The sequence below is a fragment of the Gymnoscopelus braueri genome, assembly GCF_963280865.1.
Source record: "Gymnoscopelus braueri genome assembly, chromosome: 19".
NCBI lineage: Eukaryota > Metazoa > Chordata > Actinopteri > Myctophiformes > Myctophidae > Gymnoscopelus > Gymnoscopelus braueri.
Genome location: NC_137621.1, coordinates 36,305,145 through 36,329,311, shown reverse-complemented (window position 1 = coordinate 36,329,311; position 24,167 = coordinate 36,305,145). Strand labels below are relative to the sequence as shown.

Sequence of the window (24,167 nt, the reverse complement as noted above, 5' to 3'; positions counted from 1 at the left end):
ACCCTATTGTATTTTGATAGCCTTTGATAGTCTTCTGTTGTACTTTTGTCTGTATCTTGTATCTTGCTTACAGAGTAGGATGGAGATCATATTTTCTGATCAACTTTTCATGCCGATTGACCAAAAGGGGTTGTAGCAGGGGTGTGACCTCACAAAAGATATGTTTTGACTTTCTGGTTTCTGAAATGATTTTGTTAGTCTACTCTATTCACGCAAATTAATCAATGCAATCCTCTAATATACAACTTAGTATTTTAAACCTGGCTGAAATCTAATTTAATTGTACAATACAATATAATAAATTGAAAAGGCGTGGAATTGTGTAGCAGATGTGACTAAGGGAGCCTACCTGCAGAAGCCCATCGAGGAAGACCATGAGGAAGGCCAGACACCTTGTGCTTGTATCCCTGACAATGTGTTTTGTTACTATTCCTGTACTTCTCTTCTCTGTGCTCTTTGCGCAACGTTTTTCGTCACAGAAATACCTGCACTTAAATCTTTTTTCTCCTTCCCTCCCTCTGCCACAATGGGTTGAAGAGTGCATCTCTGCATACCTGGCTGACATGTCACAGTGGTCTTCTCTTCTTCCCTTGGAACACTTGGAAGTGTAATGCCTTCTGAGTACGGCAGAATCTTGCCATTTCCATCAACACCCTGGTGACTCCTGTTCAAACTGAACCTGGGAGTACATGGGCCTGGACAGTCAGCTGCCCTTCAAGACATACACTATAGTACTCACTCTGTACCCTGTATAGGCTTGCACTTTACAACATCCTTGCAGACTTATCAAAGTCTCAGTAATTTCCAGGCTTGACTTCTGCAAATCACTACTTGATGGACTGCCTCCATGCTCTCTCACACTTCACCACCTGCTGGTTGCTGCCCACATCCAACTCAAAACACTGGTGATGACCTACAAGGCATGGCAGTTGGACCCAACCCACACACACACCCCCACACACACACACACACACACACACACACACACACACACACACACACACACACACACACACACACACACACACACACACACACACACACACACACACACACGAACCGGGAATTGGAACCGTTAGGAACCGGAATCGTTAAGGAACCGGAACCGTTAACATCCTAACGAGTCCCAACCCTATACGGCTGTCGATAAATGAACACATGACGTCGGTGGGAGAAGAGATATTGTGTGTTTTGGACAAACAGCAGCGTAGTGCTCATGTTTGTTGTGTGAAGCTTAATGTCAGAGTGTTTGTGTTGGAGCGCGTCAGTGCGGCTGCAGAGTTCATGTGCAACCTCTTGCATGCGTGGCTGTGGCTTCACAGTTTTCCGTTTTCCTTCGCCGTGTCTGTGTCTGCCTGGGTGCGCAAGCGACATGTTCGCTGTTCGCCATGTGTTGTCTGCCTCAGCCCAGGGTTGCCAGGTTGCGCGACCAACAAGCAATGCACACACACAATTCGTTTGCATCTTTCCCTTTCGTTTTTTCTCCCTTTGTACTCCATTAATCTCAGAGCTAGACCACACTAGGTCTCCAGGGACCCCCAAGGGTCTCCAGGGACCCCCATGGGGTCTGCGATGTTTCGCGGGGGTCCGAAGGGGTCCGTGATGTTTCGCGGGGGTCCGAAGGGGTCCGTGATATTTCATGGGGGTCCCAAGACTCCCAGGGGGTCTATGTGGGACCGAGGTGGGTCCCCACTGTGTTGCCCATGTGGGCTTTAGGTGGGTTCTACCTGGGCCCTAGGTGGGCCCCAACTAGGCAAGTCTTATGTGGGACCGAGGTGGGTCCCAACTGGGACTGGGCCCTAGGTGGAACCCAACTAGGCTATTCTATGTGGTACCGAACCTTATTCGACAGACAGGGGGACAGACACACAGGGACAGAGAAAGAGGGGAGCACAGGACACTCAGCGTTGCCATGTCCTCTGATTATAAGCGGATTTGCCTTACTTTTCACCACAGTGTTGCCATGTCCAAAAATTATAAGCCCTACTTTCACACAATACTCTCGCTCAAACTGTGAGGTGGCTGCAAGTTGGATCTGCGATGCGAAGTGTACGACGCGTCACGCTAGATGTGAGGGCTGCGCAGCGGCCCGAACTTCTAGTCCTAACCATTAGCGGCTATTGAACAGCGTCCATGGAGCAGTTGATTTAAATGTATACCTCAGTGGTCCCAGACCCCGCAGTTCCACTGACCTAGTATGGCGATGACCTCGTCATCCTGGATGACCTCCAGTGACCCCGACACCACGAAGCAGAGGGTGTCAACGCTCTCCCCTGAGTGGAAGATCAGATCTCCTGGAGCACAGTGGATGGTCTGGAACTCTCCAGCCAGAGAGCGCAGACAGCCGTCACTGGCCAGCCTGAAGGCGGGGTGTTCATTGAACACCTGAGAGAGAGAGAGAGAGAGAGAGAGAGAGAGAGAGAGAGAGAGAGAGAGAGAGAGAGAGAGAGAGAGAGAGAGAGAGAGAGAGAGGAATAGGAATTCATTATGGTTAGCTTCATGGTTTATTACTAAATGAAAGATGACATTTTGTTGCTGTCGGGTGGAAACCTCATTACCAGTAACAGTCCAAAACTGTTACTTTTCAGGATTCAAATTAAGAAATAGCAAAAGAATTGCAGATCTACAAGCTCAAAGCACAACGCAATGTGACACGTGTTGAGTTTGTAGATCTGCTGTGTTGATACTTTTGCAAGACACTGTAGTATGACGAAGCAGGGAATACATTTACGAAAAAACTAAAATATGGAGATAGGAGATTTCTGCCCGACAGCAACGACTATGACAAACATGACATACAGTAGCTAATAAACAGGGATAAGACGAAAGACTGAGGTGTGTTAGCAATAAATATGATACGGTAATATGCATGGTTTATTTCTAAAGCAAAGATATGATATATAATGCACTGTGTGCTTGTTAGGATAGATAACATTATAGGTTTACAGTAAACAACCACACACACTACATTTCTACAAGTAACTATGTCAAAACAGGTTGTTTAAAGAGCTATCAGCTGGCATGGTAGATACATTCTGTATGTATAAACATACATACTGTACAGCAGAGGGACCCCCAAATTATGTATATGTATATTATATGTATTTACCCACGGACCCCCATCAAAACATATTTTGTGCTAAACCACATTGAGACTGACATCTCTTTTTCCAAGTACAAACTGGCCAAGAGGCAGAGAAATTACACAGCTTTATCAGAATGACAGTACAGGACAAAACAAATGACAACCATATAACATCTGTGAAAACACATCGACTACCTACGGAGCCCCAAGGAGAAAGAATGGGGAAATGGATTCTAAAATATAATAGGAAGAAGTCAAATAAAAGAAACCAATATAAAACTCTAAAATTAAATTAAAATGTAAAATAGGCTATACAGTACATCAAAGCAGGAGTTGCTGGTTAGTACGTCTAAGATTTGTGTTATTATTTCAAAACTATTCCAAACTATTTCAAGCAGATCTACAGGCTCACTTATAGATCAGCTCCTTGCACCCCCTGGAACCCCCTCAAGGACCCCTGGGGGTCCCCGGACCCCACTTTGAGAACCACTGCTGTACAGGATATTTTGTAAATATGCATACATACATTTACAGTAAATATTTTTAATGGAAATATATTACTATTTTAACATTCATTTTCAATAAGGGACGTACAACTGCTAATTATCACCACTTTTTCAACACTTAGATCAGCGAGCAGCGACATGGTATCTGGATGATACTAAGATGAAAATCTTTCTTAAATAATTTGCAAACAGACCTTTCTGTTGAGATGGACACAGATGTCAGCCCGCATATCCTTGGGACAGATGGACAGAACCTGGAAGACGAGTTGACACAAGCTTATCAAACATGAGTTTATTTTTAGAGAAACGGAGAGGGCAGGCCACTCCACTGTCTGTTTGTAGTTGATTTAGAATGACAGTCAAGAAAGAGAGAGAAAGAGGGAATGCAAAGGAGGCGCCATTCGTTACACTCTCAGAGTTAAATGAACACTCAGGATTTTGCAGTGAGGAAGGGGTTGATGGGATTCAATCCCATTGGTGTTACCGGTAAGCTCTATAATAACCCTGGTGGAAGGAAAAGATTTGTGTTTTTAAGTTGGTACAGTGGTACTGTAGCAATAGCAATTCCTCTCTTCTGACTATATATGCACTATATTATAAACCATGCATCTGATCTTGGACAACCTTACACCAGGGGCTTTTCACACTAGTACCATCCTACCAGGTAGTTAATTACTTTCACCTGGTGTACCATGTCAAACTAGTCCCTGATTAGACACCTTGAATCACCAGGAGAATTTAGAACTTCTGCGAGGATGGAAAGCCAACAGTTACAACATGTCCTGCACCTTACGTTACCACATCATAACATATCATTGCTGTTGGGTAGAAATCTTGCATGTCCAAAAAACGTTTTTCAAGAAATGGAAAAAAGAACGTCTGTTGCATCACTTTTTCTTCAGTTTTAGTTTTTAAAGTCCTCAAAACATGTCTTAAAGGTTGTTAGCTGAAAATAAGACTCAGATGAAACATTAACATCCCACTAGCCCTCTTTTTGAATGCAAGCAGGCTGTTTCTGGTCTGTAGGGGCAGGTGCTGAGGGAGTTTGCAGAATAAAAAATAAAAAAGGGCAAATGCGGAAAGAAATCTACCTGGTGCGTGGAGATATTTAGAAGACGGAGATATTCAAAGAAGGGGTGGGATTTTTTTTAATGAGTCCCCAAGTGACGAAGATGGAGAGGCAAATCAAAAAGGCTTTTTGGATTACTTATTTTCTGACATTTTATATAGGACAATGACCCCAAATAAACCTCCAGACTATGTACGTGCCATTTGACCAAGAAGAAGAGTGATGGAGTGCTATGTCAGATGACCTGGCCTCCATAATCACCCAACCTAAACCCATTTGAGATGGTTTGGGATGAGCTGGACCGCAGAGTGAAGGAAAAGCAGCCAAAGAGTGCTCAGCACTGGAAAGTCCTTCGAGACTGTTGAAAAAGCTGACTGAGAGAATACAAAGCTGTCATCAAAGCAAAAGGTGGCTACTTTGAAGAATACAAAATAAATTCTGGTTTATTTAACACTTTTTTTGGTTTACTATATGATTCCATACTGTACACGAGTTTAGCACCTTGTTGCACAACATGACTTACAGTAGAGTACATTTCTCCAGTCCACACCAATGCAACTCCTTGCAACTCCTTGCAACATGTAACTACTTGCAACTACTTGTAACCATTATCCCCAATGGCAGTTGCAAGGAGTTGCATTGGTGCGACATGGCCTTAAAACTGTATTGATTGATTGATTGATGTACTTTATTTAGTAAGACATGAGAACAACAGTACATGGAAGTACAAATTAAGTATTGCTGCAAGGAGTTAGTTGCATTTGGTGCGGTTTGGCCTTAAGGTTACTATTCATATTGGCAGAATGGGAATTACATCTCATGATGGTACTGCACTTCATTCCAGTCTCTGCGGATAAGAGCATCTGCTGAACACCCAAGACATAAAATGCTAAATGGATCCCGCTCGACTCATTAAGCAAACTTCAATGAAGCTCGAAACAATTAATAGTAAACTTTTAATCAAAAGAAAAAAAGAAAAAGAAAAGAAAAGAGGAAAAACTAAATATTCCACAGTTCATTCCCTTGTTAAATGAACAGATAGACAAGGGGAAAAGTGAATGCATTTCATTAATTGAAGAGATCCTAAAACATTGAGGGAAAAAACACCTCTGTGTAGAAGGTGGAATGTTTCTAAAAACTATATTTACCACAAGCCCAAAATCATATTGCCTGCGAGTGTGTGTGTGTGAGAGAGAGAGGGAGAGAGAGGGGGGGGTCTGATTGTGAGAATGTGTATCTACTACTGTGACAGTATGTATATGTATGTGCATGTACAACTACAAAGGAGTGTGTGTATTACTGTAAGTGTGTCAAATACATAGCATGATAGATACGTGTATATGGAGATAGAATAACCCTCAACGTCAGATTGCTGTGCCCTCTGGCCTCAGTGTCTCCCCTGTGTCTGTGAGGTGTTACTTAATGGAAAGCTGTGGATTAGAGCGGTCAGGCTGCACCATGGTAAAGTGTTGCTGGAAGCCCTCATCAGAGGAAACTTCTATGGCTGTTATCTGGAGAAACAGAGGTTTGGGTGTGGGTGGAAACAAGTGTGCATCATTTTATGTGTGCATTTATGGGTTGGGTTGTGTGCTTGCAGGAGAGTGTGGTGTGATATTTGACAGCATTTGGCACCCTGCTTATGGGAATTAACTACCTGGATTCTGCAATGTTTTGGCATGAGACGTGTGTGTGTGTGTGTGTGTGTGTGTGTGTGTGTGTGTGTGTGTGTGTGTGTGTGTGTGTGTGTGTGTGTGTACATGTGTGTGATGCGTAGTGTGTGTACATGTGTGTGATGCGTAAACAGCTGACAGTGTGGTGTGTAACGAGTGCCTAAGTGACAGAAAATATTCATTAATTGGCCCCTGCGTCTAACTGCAAGGCGTGTGGGTGTGTGTGTGTGTGTGTGTGTGTGTGTGTGTGTGTGTGTGTGTGTGTGTGTGTGTGTGTGTGTGTGTGTGTGTGTGTGTGTGTGTGTGTGTGTGTGTGTGTGTGTGTCTTGAGGGTCTTGCCTTCTGTCTTCAAGATGGGTGTATAATTATCTGAGCTAAAACTGCTGCTTAACAGAATAAAATAGAGAACAGAGTTTATTTATGTGTTGGAGAAACACGATTATGCGTAATGAGTTTATTTGTGGTTTAAATGTGTTTTCCTCTGTGTAGTTACAGTACATAGCTGAAGCTCTCTCCTGGTGGATTGCATTAAGTTAAAACACAAAGAAAAAAAATGGTTCTTTTACATGGTCAATTCCTAAGTGTTAATTTATCAATTTGTACACTCTCAGAGTTAAATGAACACTGAGGATTTTACTGTGTATCTGGTGTATAAACTAGTAATTGAGAATGACATTTTAGTCATACTTAATCATCATCTTTCTGGCATTTGTCCATTATTTAGACATTATAGCGGGGAGAGAGAAGAAGGGCAAGGGCAGAGTCGGGCAAGGGCAGAGTCGGGGAAAGACATGCGTTCGGCTCCTGCACTGGATTTGCCCCCTGGAACATTGTCGTTATGCATGCCCAGAAGGTTCAATAAAATGCTTTGGACAGCATTTTCAATTCATATTTTCAGCTGAATTTGAATTCCCCCCCAAATCTGCAGCACAGCTTACATTAATACATTTCTATTCAGCATGCAGCTGCCAGGTTAAGTGTTGTGTGAAGTGACAATAACAGTATCAATTATGAAACAAATGTACTAAGAAAAACTAGGCATACAGTAATTTAGAAATGGCAAAGCTCGCCATTCATACATTTGAAGGCTACGATTAAATCTCACACCAAGCCTGTATTCTGTATGCCTGTATGTAGCTTGTATTCTTTTGTATTGTTCTTATTGAACTTTTAATGTATGCTATTTAATGACCACTTCCATTTAGGAAAGGATTCCAAATAAGCCTGCTGGCTTCTTCCTTTTCTTGCACAATAACTTGTTTTCTTTTGATATGTATAGTTTGTTTCTTTTTAATATAACTATGTGCTAATAAACTAAACTAAACTAAAGCCTCAACCCGCATATGCACGTTTTCGAGTCAGCCAGGAATATTTTTTTTTAAAGCTTTTCTGTTTCTGTTTTCTTACCCGGTATAATTTGATATTCTTTGTATTAAAATGCCTTGTTAATTGACACTGGTTGTTGTAGGAATTGAACCCATGACCTTGCAGTTACAGGAGTCTGTCAGTCCACTGGGCTGTCCTCCACAAAGCATTTCCAGCCCTGATAGTATCACATCCTACAGAAAGGAGTTGGATATTGTGGGAATGGAACTCATGACCTCATGGGAGGTTACCAGTGTGTTACTAAAATGATCAACCCTGTCCAGTCACATTATCTGTGTCAATAACTTGAGAAATCATTCAGATTTACTAGTAATGACTAGTCAGGCAGAGGGCACTTCATTATGCTCAAGGGCACTTCAACACACTCTCAGCAGACGCAGCAGAAGACATTAGCATTCAGACATTCTTTGTCTCGGAAGAGAATACAGATCACGTCTCACCTTCTCCGTGTCTATACCCTTGGACATGGACCAGGTGGAGACGATGTAGTCCATTACCCTCTCGCTGAGGCCTTTTGGCACCTGGTAGAGCTTCAGGAAGTCCCTGACATTGTTGAGCATCTCGTGGTAGCGGTTGGTGTTGGCGTACATCTGCTGGAAGATGGTGGTCACGTTTCCAAAGATGGTGGCGTACAGGAGGGCTGAATAGAGAAGCAATGGAAGAGAAGTGAGGATTACAATATGCAGTACCAAGTGGAGTAGTAGAGTACACTGTGAGAGAGTAGAGAAGGGAAAGGGAGAGGACAGGAATTAAATATATTGTTAATAGTTCTAGGACTTGCACAGTATGAACCACATGCAATAAAACCAGACCCAAAGCCCTCCTATCATCTCTTTATGCTGCTAATGCCCCATGTAATCTTTACAAATGAGTTTTTCTGTATTTTTCTTATTTTGTGCAGTTTTTATTTCTTTATTGCACTGCTGCTCCCCTTGTAAAGTTGTATTCTTTTGTATTGTTCTTCTTGAACTTTTAAAGTACACTATTTAATGACGTCTTCCATTAAGGAAAGGATTCCAAATAAGCCTGCTGGCTTCTTCCTTTTCTTGCACAATAACTTGTTTTCTTTTGATATGTATTGTTTCTATTTTATATTACAATGTGCTAATAAACTAAACTAAACCATGTTACAACTTTTGAGATATCTTGTTTGGGACCAAAGTGTTGGATGTACACGTTTCATGGCAATCTGTCAACTGGATTATGATATCTGAAATTTTGACTTGATGCATAGAAACGTTCATGGGTATGGTACATGGTTACATTCAGGTGTATGCCCAATGTTGCCATCGGGTGTCCGCATTTCACAGAGAAAATATGATCCCCACACTATATGATCTCCTCACATCAAAACAATGGTATTTAGGATCAAACATTAAATTCTCCTACTTTAACTTCCCTACATTGGTTGCCTGTGTGTGTTTAGGATGTATTTTAAAATATTAATGATTGGGGAAAAACAAGGTCTTATGCACACCTGATCAGCTCAGAGACGGGTCCGTAGGCAGGGATCAGACATATATAAAATAAAATAACCTGCACACCGTCTACACTTGCACAATAAGGACAACTTTATTTAGGTCAGTAGACCTTCTTCAGGCATCTGGGTTAGGATTAGATGCCTGAAGACGGTCTATTGACCGAAACGTTGCCTAAATAAAGTTGTCCTTATTGTGCAAGTGTAGACGGTGTGCGGGTTGTTTTATTTTATTTTATAAGATATTAATGATGATTACCTTCCTTCCACTTCATGGTCTGGCTCCTAAATAATTATTTTTGTTATCAACCCCTTATGAGCCTGTGCACAGCCTGATGTCCTTGGGTGGGAACCTGCAGATTGTTCCTGAGTAGATGCTGAAGTCAAAGGATGACCATGCCTCTGCTGTCAGAGTTCCTCCACTCTGGAACAACCTGCCTGAGGAGCTTTGACTTGCTAAATGTGTTTTCTTTTAACTTCTTAATACATATCAAAAGACCTTTCCATGGTGTGTTTTTTATTGTATTCATGCATTGATTGGCTTTCTTTCTTATAGAACTTTATCTTTTATATATGTATTAATGCCCTATGAATGCTTGCTTTTGTCGATATGTTGACATTTTATTGTTTGATTCACTTCATGTTTTATGTCACACTGCATGTTTTTTTCTGTTTAGTTGGAGTTTTCCTCATTTTCATATAAAGCACTTTGTAAGTTTCTTTCGATAACTGCTGTATAAATAAAGTTTTATTATTATTATTATTATTAGGGAATGAAAGGCACACAGCAAAAAAAGAATAGAAAATATACATGAAGATGACAGAGTGAGGTGATGCATTAAAAATATAAAGCTAAGCATAAATACAATGGCTGCAATAAAATGTACATTAAATAGAACTATGAGAATAAGAGAGAGAGAAAATACAGCTTTCTTCTTTTTTTAGGAGCTGGGGAAAGTTCAGCGTGTACAGACAGCTGACAGGTTGAGTTAATAACAGCTTTTATCATGTGGAGATGTGAGGGGAACAGACCTCACATACCTCCTCAAACCTAGGAAACATCTCTCCTCCTCTATGCCACTCAACTCAACTTTCCTTTCCTCTCCTCTCCCCCCTCTCTCAAGATCTTCTCCTCCCCCCGTCTCTAATGTACTTTCCTCTTCTCTTTTCTGTACTCCTGCTCTCTCCTACTATCCCTCCATCCCTCCCGTCCTCACCTGACTTCTCCCATCCTCTCCCTACAACCCTCCCTCTCCTCTGGTGTCTTCTCCTCCCACCTCCAATCTCTCTCGGCTCCTCTCCTCCCCACTCCTCTCTCCTCCTCCTTCTCCCCCCCCCCTCCTCCTCAGTGTTCCAGTGAGCCGTCAGTCCCCTCTCTCTGCACCCGCTGTACCCTGCTGCCAATACTCACTGTTTCCATAGAGATCTCACCCAAAATAGTTATCCCCTCCCCCCTCTCTCTCTGGGTCCATCTCTCCTCCTTCTACTCCCAGCCAATGAAAAATAAACAAGTTCAAATATTTAGTAGGTTTGAGAAACAGGTGATGGGTCTCATAAAGATAAAATATATAATTTGCAAGTGAGTCTGAAGGAAATTACCTAAAAAAGGACCCAGGGGCTTGAGAGGTGGCATTCTCCAGGCAACATGTTACAGGAAATAATTATAGCAATGCAGAATACACAATTTGAATTTGTCTATAGATGAGTTTTGTTTACTTAACAATGCATCCCATGAACACCCATGTTTTACACAAGTGCAATGAATCAGTCATAGTCATCACACACACACACACACACACACACACACACACACACACACACACACACACACACACACACACACACACACACACACACACACACACACACACACACACACACACACACACACACACACACACACACACACACACACACAAAAGCACCGCTATGATGTGCTAGTGGCAGCTGTGAATAACAGACACATTGTCCCGGCCAGGTCCCCTTTAAATGAAAAATGAGATTAAAAAAATCCACAAAAAACAAAGACGATAAACATACAACCCACCAATCTGGGCTTGTATCCCTGCCACAAGCCTGTGATACCGAGGAGTGATATGACTCAACGACAGTAGAATCGGGTTATAAATATTTACAGTAGTCTACGACGTAAACATGTCTTTGTGGCTGTCATCGAGGAAACACCACTTCACACAGGTACACTGTAAAAATCGTAATGTTTATTTAACCTTACAGGTCACTTTGGTTACATGTACACTCTGGATCACAATGAATGAAGGAAAAGGTCGGGCTATTCAGCCTTGATCTGTAACCACAACGATTCCACGGATGATGTTGAATTGAACAAACATTTACTGTAAGTCTAATTCCTGAGCACAATAAACATTTCCTCCTTGCTGGATAGATATATCTGCTAGATTGTGGTGGCTGGCAAGTGGGTCTCAGATCAATTCTTTTGAGACTCCTTTGCTGTAGGAAAACGGCATTCAAACTCTCCTGAGCATATCCCCGTTCTCTCCTATAGATACCCTGACAAGCTGTGAAACATGTCAACCATACCCCTTTCCATTCTTTTCCATCATATGATTATTTTCTTTAAAAAGGCTTGTCCCTTTATCAGCCAGTTTAAAACCAGTGGTCCTTTTCCCCCTGTAGGATAGTGACATGTTCAGATATGCAAGCTGTCAGTGAAGTGCTCTGAAAGCAGAGATTTGTACTATGTGGCATTAAAGGGGCGACTATCTACAACAGGCTGGTCTGTATGTATAGTATGTATGTGTGTGGATGTGTGTGTGTCCCTACAAAAGTAGACCCATCACAGCTAAACACATAGCTTATCTGACGCTGCTACACCAATCACATTAACCACAATGTAGACCTATAATAGTGTACTACACAGCTAAGCTGACGCTGATATGCCAATCACAGCTCACCTCACACTGCAAAGCTCACGTTAGCACATTAGTGCAACATCGGTGCTTTGATCACAAAAAACAGGCGTGTGTTGAGTGCATGTGCTTTGCTGAAATTCACAACCTTAATCACATGCACTCAATACGTAGAGAAGGTCAAGGGACAACTTTCGGCTCCATGAATGACACAGGGTAGACTCCAGGGCAAGGCGACCTTCTTGGCCACATCCGTACAGACTCACACAGTATGACCAAATCTAGCTTGACTGTCATGTAGTCATTCAACACCTTGAATATTTCAGCTGCTGTTGTTGTTTGGCAATGACATAACCTAATGTAAATCATTTTCAAAATATATTGCACATACTGTAGAAGACGAGCAGTATTGCTTTGTTATGCAAGCCTGTTTATTCATCAGCCATGTAATCAATCTGACAGTGTCATCCGAAAGTGGGACTTCGGATACCTTATTGACTGCAGTCAAGCAAGCAACAGCTTGCGACAGATGTCCTTCGTAGCTGGTAAAATGTATTCCTCTGCTCAAATTTACAGATAAGGTGGGTTTCAAAACCCACTGCTGGATAGCTTTTTCACTCTTAGTATGCTCAACAGGTACCTGACAGGCTTATCCTTTGCAGTGCATGGTCCTCAAAGTGGTGTCTGGGGACCCCCCAGGGTAGAGGGGGTTTCAGGGGGGAATTTGGGAGTCATTTACATGAAAAAGTTTGAGAACCACTGCTTCAGTGCAGGGTGTTTGGACTATTATGTGCAGAGAACGTTTTGATTGCCTTCATTGTCTCATTTAAAAGTGTCTGCCCACGGACTACACATAGGGTCCGCTGAGAACATGTGTCAATGAAGCCAGTTTCATTGACACATTTTTATGTAATGTAATGCCATATTTTATGTAATACTCGTCATATTCTCGTCATGTTCTCTGTTGAAGGATGCTTTCTAATATTCCACATTGTTTGGCCATTTATCTCCTCTACTGTTGAAAAAGCTCAGAAATAAATCAATATTTTGGGCATTGTTAGCTGTGTAGATGCATCTATCCACCACAACAAGAGCGCTAATTATGTTCTCTGATCTCATGCCATGTATAACAGCCAGCTAGTCCCCAGAACCCATGGCTGATACAAGAAATTTAAAGAAGAATATACACCCAAATAATGACATGGGAAAAAAGTTGACATATTCATAATAGGCTTTTGGACTGGCATGACAAGGAAAATATTGGCTGGCCCCAACTTATAGGCAGCCCGTATGGAAAATATTGATCATGAGAAGTGACTTCAGGGCTCCTTTTAATTGCTGTGAAGACAAATTCAAAAAAATGCACTGTAATGGCATGGCGTGAACAAGAGTAAGTAAGGTGAAGGGTTATCTGAAAAATGTCAGGACTGGGGAGTGATTATATGTGTGCGGGGGGAATAAACAGACAATGGTTTATTTATTGAGAGAAACAAACAGAGATAATTGGAGGAAAGGATAGGGAGAAGCAGATGATAGCAAGGAAGGAAAAGGGGTACAAAGTGAGTGACAGTCAAATTACATGAAACAGAGAAAAGACACATAGAGAAAGTGAGAGAAAAAAGAACAATGACAGCGGAACAGAGAGAGAGTATGACAGGCGTAGCGAGAGCAGTAGAGAGCGAAAGAGAGAGACTTATACCTTAGAAGTGGAAAGAAACAGAGGTCAGCAATATGTCAGCTGCAGGACACACACACTTTTCCTGTTTTATTACAGAGTGCCACCAGACTCTGCAGGTGCCCATCAGGGTTCTGTAACTCTCGATTCTACCTGACTATTCATCTGAAAACACACACTCCCACCCATGACGACTAGCATACTGTACAGATCTGCACCCACACGGAATCGTTAAAAGTTACCTTCTATATGGTAACATTTCAACATCCAAAACTCTTCAATGGGTAAAGTTCCTGCCCACCACCATGGAGACGGGTTCAATTCCTCTGCAGTGCCTCCGGCTAGGCCGGGCGCTCCAACAAGCGCAATTTCCATCTTCGAGGGAGGGACGCCGGATACTAGGGGCGGCAGTGGCTCAGGGGTAGAGTGGTCGGTAGAGCGGCCGGATGGCAACCACGAGGTTCCCAGTTCAATCCCGGGCTCCCCCAGAGTTAGTGCCAAGTGTCCTTGAGCAAGACGCTGAACCCCCTAATTGAGCAGGTTGGTGCCTTGCATGGTTTCCTCCGCCATCGGTGTATGAATGTGTGGGTGAATGTAATGCACAATCTATGTAAAGCGCTTTGGATAAAAGCGCTATATAAATGCACCATTTACCATTTACTACAGTCTGTTCTGCAAGGAGCTGAATTGGGAGGAATAGCGTTAGGTCCTCCTGGTGAAACTCCTCCTCACTGTCAGGTGAAAATAGGCGGCCGGCGACTCCACATGGTTGTCTACACCCTCCCCAGACCAACAGTAGGGTTGACAGTGACAGGGAATATACCCATGAGGGAAATAAACAATGACTACAATGGACCCTTCGCTAAGCCCCACCCACTCCACTCGGTGACTGGTGGTGCGAAGTTAGTCACACCCAGGCCTGGCAGCGCCTGGCAATCTCTGCTTCTCACACATTGACTTGCATGTTAAATGACGGCTTTTCCCCTTAAAAATAATCGATCATTTCAGCAGCAATAGCTTCAAAATCTCTTCTAAATCTAGTCAACAAGGCCTGCAGTAGGCTATGCACTGGACAAATGTGCATGACATTATTTCAATAAACTAAAAACACGGGAAATGTTAGAGGGAGTAATAGCCATGGATACACGACGGTCGTCTGTATCGACCGTCATGGATGAATTTCAACCTGGTGTTTGCACTTTCTCCATTTATAGCCCGTACATCTACAGAAACGTTCATATTTCAAACATAAAGTGCTTATCCCATGGCCACGGATGTTACATTTATGTACGGGCTCTCAAAAGTACAGGTATCATCCGTATTGTTCAATAAAAAGCATTTTAATCTGATCGGTGGCCATTTTCTCCATATGCTTTCAACTAAACGACCCTATCGGTTGGTAGGTGTATTGCACTCTGATACGTTATAACTCTATGAGAAAATGGCCACTGATCAGATTAAAATGCTTTTTATTGAACAATACAGAATATACGGGTACTTTTGAGAGTCCCGTGCATCATTTTAACATCCGTGGCTATAGGGTAAGCAATTTATATTTGAAATCTGAACGTTTATATATATGTACGGACCGTAAATGGAGAAAGTGCAAACACCAGGTTGAAGTAGATCCATGACTGTAACAGGAGTTTTCATGTACCGCAGGGTAAGACTACAGTAGCAGTTAATAAATAGACGAACAAATGAATGAATATACTTTAACGTGCGGAATCCGAAACAGGCAGCGCTGTGATTCTGAATTTTGTTACGATTACGGTGATTAGTAATAGTAGCCTATTATTGACACCACCTGGGCGAGTGAGTCGTGTCGTGTAACTTTCTGAAGTTAAGCTGTGTATGTGTTCAACAACACAGCCATATTCAGCCTTGCCGTTTAAGTGCAGATTTCAGCTTGGGAAAAGCAGCCTCCAACGGGTTTGGGTACGTGGTTCATAGTCACCATTGCGTTATCGTGGTATTCCTATTCTTGCTATTATGTTGCAAATGATTATGTGTGTGAGGGCGAAATAACATTGACAGCTATGGCAGGTGACGAAAGCTTGCCAGACCTATGCCAGGCTAACAACGGTTGCTAAGCTGGCATTGGACAATCGCTTTTGGGGTGGGGTTTAGCGAAGGGTCCATTGGGGAGAACATGAAAAACAGCTTAACAGTTGATCAAAACTCTTCATTGGAAATACAACGGAATGTAAAACAGCCAATGAACTTACAGTATAGAAGTGAAAAAGAGGATGTCAGAATAAGAAGTCTGGAAATCAATACCTTTGTAATAAATACTGTGCAAATACAATAAATCTAATCTAAGCTAACACTTCATACAAAGCTAATTACTGCACCATAAATTCAAACTAGCATGGGTGGCTCCAGTGGGTTAACAAACTAAGTATTATGATCCACTACCACAATAAAATCCTCAGTGCTAATTAACTCTTAAGTGTGTAAAATGGACTCAATGAGATAAGTCAATGGCACCCCAGGCCTTGAGAGGGTTAGTGCCTTGTAAAGGTCAGTCCACACACACCACTACATGTTACACATTTACACTACACGTTGAACTCCAAATGCAAAGGATAGAACCTTGGCAGTTAGTACCTTGCTCTTCCCACAGAGCACAGCATTAAATTACCCACATTTGTCAACTAGTAAAGTCACATACTGCTGCTACAGCAAAAGGAATCCAATAAAGATTCAATTTTAGTGTCTCTTCTTCTCCAAGTCGTTATTAAAGTTTGGCCCATTTACGTGTTTGACTGAGTTTCATCACAATGAGAACACTGAAACCTGTTAAATCCCAAATGTCTAATTTTATAAAATGCTTAGACGTCAATGACAAATTAGATTTGTTCCCTTCATTTCACCATCTCTTTTGCTAATGCATCATTTTTTGTCTTACAACAGCAATGTGTGATATTGATTAGCTCGGACAGTTCAATCAATAAACTCAGCAGACAATATTAGGACCAAAATATTTATAGCATCCGTGAATTGTGCCTCCCTTTTTGCCCAATCCATGTGTCAGCTATCGCAAGGATTTAAAATTCCTATTAAATTGTGGCCTCTCCTTTGTGACTGAAGTGGATCTAACAGAGGAAATCGAAAAAGAAACACCTTTCGTCTGAATTCACTTTGGTACTCTCTGCTCGTTAGCACTTTCGCCTACAGCAGTGGTTCGAACAATCCTCAAGGACCACTCCACACCACATCCCCACAATATATATGAAGTATATAAGAAGGTATACAGTCATTTTGATTTAATATAAATGTTTTATTATTTTAATTATCTTTCATTTATACTACCAAAAATTGCAGATCTACAAGATTGCGATGACGCGTCGGAGACACAGTGTAACTCTGTGTAATAGGGCATTAACAGAATAATCGAATATTCGAATTTTCGACTATCAAACTACTATTCGACCACTGTACATCAAACTGCACTGTACTTTTTTTTCCAGTGGCTTTTCTACAGCAGACTGTGAGCTCTGGTGTTGGTAGTTTTCCTAATCCATTCATGGTTGATTGTTGTCAAATCATTTCATACTGTATGTGAGGTTGTGCCTAGGGCTGTCCCTTAAAAGTCGACACGTCGGGCGAGGAGCCTGATGTCGACTCGCATTCCTTGAGTCGAGTCGTCAATGCCATTGGCCAATTTTATATATTTTTTAATTTATTTTTTAATTTTTATAATCAAATCGATTAATCGAATATTCGAATACTTATAGGTCGAATAAGTCGAATACAAAAAATCACTATTCATGAATGCCCTACTGTGTAAGCTAAGTATAGCCAGCGGCTAGCGATCCCATAGCCTATGGGGGCCGTAACCAAGACAACATAGCCCATGAGCGTAACCGTGACAACAGATCCCATAGCCCGAACAATTTTTTTTGCGTGTTTACGCAAAAATGCTAAAAGCTTAAATTTGGAGAAAGTCAACAACAGGCTTCCTTACTGTCTGCATATGCTAATTGTCAATGCCTGTGTGCAACCCACTGAGGAGAAAAATGTGGATCAGACAGACTGACTGAGGTTTTTTCAATTTATAGTAGGATATCATATCACCAGTGAGATTTAGAATTGATTTTAAGATCCTACTGACAACTTTTAAAGCCCTGCGAGGTCTAGCCCCCTCTTACATCTTAGACATGTTGACACCACATGAACCTGGGCGCAACCTCAGATCGTCAGGTAAGGGTCTCCTGACTCCTTTTCAAACAAACCTAGTCACTATGGGCGATCGGGCCTTTACAGCCCAGGCACCTACTCTCTGGAACGCCTTACCCCAGAACCTGAGGGATGCAGACTCAGTGGCATCCTTTAAATCACTCTTGAAAACCTACCTCTATATCAAGGCTTTCTCTTAGACCATGCGATTATTGTTTTATTGTATTGTTTTCTTGTCCTTGGCTGTAATGATTTTATGGATGTTTATCCTACCATCTGTTTTTAAACTGAATTGCCTCACCGTCAACACCAAATATGTTCTTGGTGTACTGTATTTGAATGCCACTGTAAAGCACTTTGTAACCATGTTTTGAAAAGCGCTTTATAAATAAAGTTTATTATTATCATTATTATCATTCATATTTGATCTTAGTTGTAAAACAACATAATTAATGGCATATCAACTTTTTGGCAGGGCTGTTAACTGCATCAGGGATATAAACATAGTTCCCATAGAGCAGGAGCCTAAGTCCTTTTTCTATAGCGTGAGGCAGCTTGATGTACTGTATATAGTCTTTGGTCCAGGGGATTAAACCTCGACCTCCCAATATCAGGGCGGACACTCTAACCACAAGACCACTGAGCTGGCAGCATAGCTACTTGAAAAGAAGTCGTTCTGCCCACTGTATACAGTGCTGGAGCAGTGATTTTGACACTGGGATCACCACTCTTTGTTTTCATCACACTCTGATGCGCTCTGACGTCTCTGAGATTTTGCTATTTCTGGCAACAGACATACTGGACAGAGTATGTGCTCTCTCTACCAATTAATTAATGGCCATCTGGTTGTGTTTGTAGTTCCTCAGAGAGGGATTATAGAGGTTTGTACCTCCTAACCTCCTCAGACGACCTTTCTTCAAAACTGTCCATGGGCAATTGCAGGCAAATTGCGCAAATAAATAAATACACTGTAAATCACGAGCACCATAAGTTTTGGATCAATCACACTCAATGTTTGCGTTGGCGTCTCTGCTGGTATTCCCCAAAATCAGAGCTGTTTTCAAAGAAATAAAACAAAACACCTTCAGAAAAGGTCTGTGTCTGGTCTGTGCATAATTCAGTGTTGTTAATGTTAAAGGTTTCATGACATTCAGTTTTACAACACATTGAAAGTATTTATCATGGTCCTTCAAACGTGTATTAAAAGTTTTAATTGACCTCTAATTGAGGTCAGAAAACCCCCCAAAATACTTTTTTTTTTTTTTTTAAATGAATGTCATAGAACCTTTAACTCTAGCGGAGATTGGCCATAACAGTGGATGATTAAACTTTATTTGTAATCTGATAATGGAAAGTCAAGTCCTTTTGATGGGTTTTGTCTCGTACGTGTGCTTGAAACGCTAAAATACTTTGGGAATAAACAGTGGAGACAGGGGTTCAACTTCCGTCATTCAATTTCCTTGCTCACTCTAGTGCACCTGGTGCAATTATTATAGGGTACCTGTGGCATTTAAAGGCAAGCACGGCAGCGCAGCATAGAGACAGACAGAGAGGAAAAGTTTAGGCCCTTCACAACCTCTACCCCGAGGCTCCCTCTGTGTGATGAAATCTGCATAATCACAAAAGTCATTAGGAAAGCAGTGGGACTGTGTGAACTCTGTGCGAACTCATGTGGCAATCCAACAGGTTTGAAAGATAAAAAAAGTATTGTAAAGGATTTCTTCTTTACTAGACTGTGTGTAGCAAAGAGAAACGGGAAAGAGAGAGACTAGACACAAGTCACCAGAAAGACTGAAACCATTATATCGCAAACTGTGCTAGTGTGGTAAGTGCATTAATAGGCTGAGCCATCTGTGCTCTCTGAAAAGCAATTCATCTCTGACCACAGTGTCATGCCACAATATTCTAGCTTTTCATTTAATGTTCACTGCAATGGAAAGAGACAAGAATGGTGAATGCTCTCACTGACTGAGCCATCAAGACAGATAACAGAAATGGGATGTACCTACTGTGCAGTACAAGCTGAAAACTCACAATACATCTGAAGCATGTTTTGCCACCAGGCTTCAGTTTAACTGATTGTTCTTCAGATACTTGGTTGTCATTGCTTTGTTTTGAATTCTTTGAACAGTGGTGCAAGTCAGTGCACAAAAGGTGATTATAGATTACAGCTGCCATTCGGTATAATCAGATTCGTGTACAGTAATCCCCAACACATATCCTATTATATCACCCCCCCCCCCCCACCTCCCCCCCAACACAAAGCATTCTGCTGATTTCAAATATCTGCAGAACATTGACATTAATTACCCTCAAACTCTCACACATTTACAAACATATAGTCTACTCTACGTGGTGTTGTACTACACTGATTCACCCTCAGGCCCAAAGGCTAGAGCACCAGAACAAATCTCTCTCACGCGCACGCCCGCGCACACGCACACACACACACACACACACACACACACACACACACACACACAATTGCATGGAACCCTGAAATGAACTACTTCAATCATGAGCCATTGAACCCAGACTGCCCGCTGTGTCTGCTCTGAGAGACACACACACACACGCACGTGCGACAAGAGCACAAACTCTCGCTCAAACCCTGCAACCCCAAAGAGAGAAGAATGATGAGTGAAGTATGCGCCGCGTGCACAGCCGCACACACCTCACACATGCACATAAACGGATGGCCGCATACACACATAGATATATGCTCAAACATATAGACAAATACATCACACACCACACCACACACACACACACACACAACACACCCCACATCCCTCTCACCAGCGCATCAGAACACATTCCCGGCTGACAGCACAGGGCTCTCTGGCTAGCACAACAACGGAGGGAGACACACATGAAAACACATACAGCTACAAAAAGCTTTTGACAGGACGTGATTGTGAATCAGGCCCTGCCTCGCTCAAGTGAAATGTTCTCCCTGATTGACACAAAATTGAAATTGACCAAAAAACCTGCAGAGGCAAGATTAGTCATACAATCGGCCACACACACACACACACACACACACACACACACACACACACACACACACACACACACACACACACACACACACACACACACACACACACACACACACACACACACACACACACACACACACACACACACACACACACACACACACACACACAGTATTATAATCACGATCATGAATCATGATTAAAATGATAAGTGGTGGTGCGTCCGTGTGCGGGCGGGGTGGGGGGGTTCGGCCTGGTATACATACTGTAAGGTGGTACACAGAAGGCCGGCTGCACCGTGCCATGACTACAGAACCTGCAGGTTAGTTTAGTTTTTTCCTTTACTTGAACAGGAAATCAATGCGGCCGTAGGGACATGGAGGCAGAGTTCAGGAATCTCTTCTAGTTAGTTTGAGAGAAAATAGATGAAAACATTGTGTTAGATGTAGAGCCAGACTGATATATTATTTTGGCCGATATGTCGAGCTTTGTTTGACTTTTTTGACGACATCTGTATAATATCGGCAATCGGCAGCCAGTGTGTCCGAATTTGGACGCATAGGCCAGGTTACCTTCTTCCCTGCTTACTTTTCAAACATGCATGGTTTTCATATATAACAGCGATATGTTGTAAAGAGGAGACGGTCAACAGAAGCGTGCCATTCGGGTGACTGGGACCAAATTAAAGAGCAGAGTAAACAGGCCCCCTGATGTTTGGATTTTGAAGGTAACGAGGTCATTAGGGGCCCACGGGGTGTCCCTCAGGGACCCGTTCCGGGGCTTCCGCAGTAGTAATGAAGTCATGATGGACCACTCAGAGCCAGTGACCAGGGCCTGGTAAACAACAGGGCACTTCATCAGCGGGGACCCGGGGGGGGGGGGGGGGGGGGACATGAAATGTTGTCAGCCCTTAAAACTGTTTATGCTCAGTGGTAAAGAGGTGGTGTGATGATTCTGGCCCTTCATCTCTGAAACAACTAGGGCTGCAACTATTGATTATTGCTTTTAATGAGGAGTGCGGTAGGAGTGACGGATGGTTTCGAGGTGGGAGAGTAGGCCTACACCAAGGATCGGCTCTGAGCCCTTTCTTGTTTGCATTGGTAATGGACAGATTGACAGATGAAGTCAGGCAGGAGGCACCGTGGACTACGATGTTCGCAGACGACATTGGGATATGTAGTGAGATGAGGGAACAGGTTGAGGAGAGTCTGGAAAGGTGGAGGCATGTACTAGAGAGAAGAAGAATGAAAGTCAGCAGGAGTAAGACAGAAATATGTGAGTCTGAACGAGAGAGAGAGGACAGTGGAACAGTGAGGATGCAATGAGTAAGTAGGTGGAGAAGGTGAAGGAGTTTAAATACCTATAGGGTCAACTGTCCAAAGTAATGGGAAGCGTGGAAGAGAGGTGAGGAAGAGAGTGCAGGCAGGGTGGAACGGATGGAGGAAAGTGTCAGGAGTGATTTGTGACAGAAGGGTGCCAGCAAGAGTGAAAGGGAAGATGTATAAGACAGTAGTGAGAGCAGCCATGCTGTACGGCTTAGAAACGGTGGCACTGACGAACAGACAGGAGGTGGAGTTGGAGGTGGCAGAGTTGAGGGTGCTACGATTCTCCTTTGGAGTGACACGGATTGACAGGATCAGAAATGACTACATTAGAGGATCAGCCCAGGTTAGAAGATTTGGGGATAAAACATGAAAGGCGAGGTTGAGATGGTTTGGGCATGTGCAGAGGAGAGATGAGGAGTACATTGGGAAAAGGGTGCTGAGGCAAGAGATGAGGAAGGCCAAAGAGGAGGTTTATGGATTCAGTGGGAGAAGGCATGCAGGTGGCTGGAGTGACAGGAAGACGCAGAGAACAGAAGCAGATGGAAACAGATGAGAAGAAGAGTGACTATTTTGATTACTTTTTCTATTAATCCAATAATTGAGAAGGGTGCTTTTTGGATATTAAAGTATATCAATGAATCAATGTGAAAAAGAATTAGATTTATTGACTAAATCGATTAGTCTGATTAACCACTTAACTTTAATACTTTGTCGTATAACAGTGTTTGCCAAAGAAATTACTGTTGCAACACTAGAAACAACTAGTCCTGAGTCTGACACGTGCCTTTAATCACTGATACATAACATTAATTTAAAAAGTCTATAGCCGCTGTGGTCAGCAGTATGACCACTGAGCACAATGCTCAAATTGGCAAATTAGCAAACCACTAATGGAAGCAACATTTTAGCGAGTCAAAACCAGAATTACAAACATAAATTAAAACAATCAATGCAAGAATACCGGCGACAAGGCACTGTGACTGTACATACGAACAAAGAGACACATCCCCAGCAGTGCAATATTACAATGAAGAACATACATTCACATCATGAAATCCAGACTGATCATGTAACTCTGAGAGTGTACTAATCTGCCATTAGAGTTACAGTGTATGTCTGGTGGACCATCTCTGTACCAGAACAACGTATGATCATTACAGTTCTTCGGTTATTTTTCACCAGGTCTGTATCAGGGGCGAACAGCCTTTTTGCATGTAGTTGGGGGAAGCCTCGCCCCCCGCGCGGGCGGGGACTTCTTTCCTCTACATTAGAAGAGTTCGGACGTCACATTGTAATACAGCCCGAATACCCAATTTCAGCACCGACCTCAGTGGCGCACCTCGCTAATCATTAACCTCTAAATCCACTACCACTGAGAGTCTGGGTTCGACTCCCGCTTGGGACAATACTTTTTCAAACAACCGCAGACTACTTTTTTTCGTCGGTAAAGTATAGTTTTGGACCATGACGGAGGGGCGCCGACTCAGCAGACCGTGAGGCCGAGGAGTCTCGCCCGAGCGCCTCCAGGCACGAGTGCCCGCGACGACCGGCCGATGGTCTGCTAGTCGACTAAGCGCCTTCCGAGTTATGTACCGATAGGCACAGAATCGTAAATGATGTTGTGGGGACTGCGTTTGCCCCAACTGCCACTCAGTGCACTAACATAGCTCGCCTCGCCAGGCTCTCTCCCCACCCGCCACCCCGCCCTCCCGCCCTCTTGCCTTCAACTACAAGCAAAAAGGCTGTTCGCGTATCAGGGCCATTCATTGAACAGCATTTCCACCGGGTTGGAGCTTGGGAGTACACATTTTGGTTCACTCAATATCCATTATCATTATGTGCGGTGCTTTACAACAAATACACAACATTTTAAATCAGTTGACAACAAGGCAGGCGCAGCGA

General features: G+C 42.7%; 1 protein-coding gene across 1 annotated transcript in view; it reads right to left on the bottom strand.

Annotated features, from left to right (window-relative positions):
• kcnh5b (potassium voltage-gated channel, subfamily H (eag-related), member 5b) overlaps positions 1 to 24,167 on the bottom strand; it is a gene marked incomplete at both ends in the record, with an annotated part of 154,500 nt that overhangs the window by 58,538 nt on the left and 71,795 nt on the right. The window contains 3 exons of the mRNA XM_080414800.1: positions 2,193 to 2,385; positions 3,786 to 3,845; positions 8,157 to 8,356. Coding sequence (XP_080270926.1) covers positions 2,193 to 2,385; positions 3,786 to 3,845; positions 8,157 to 8,356 — 453 coding nt within the window. The remainder of the gene's footprint in view (positions 1 to 2,192; positions 2,386 to 3,785; positions 3,846 to 8,156; positions 8,357 to 24,167) is intronic.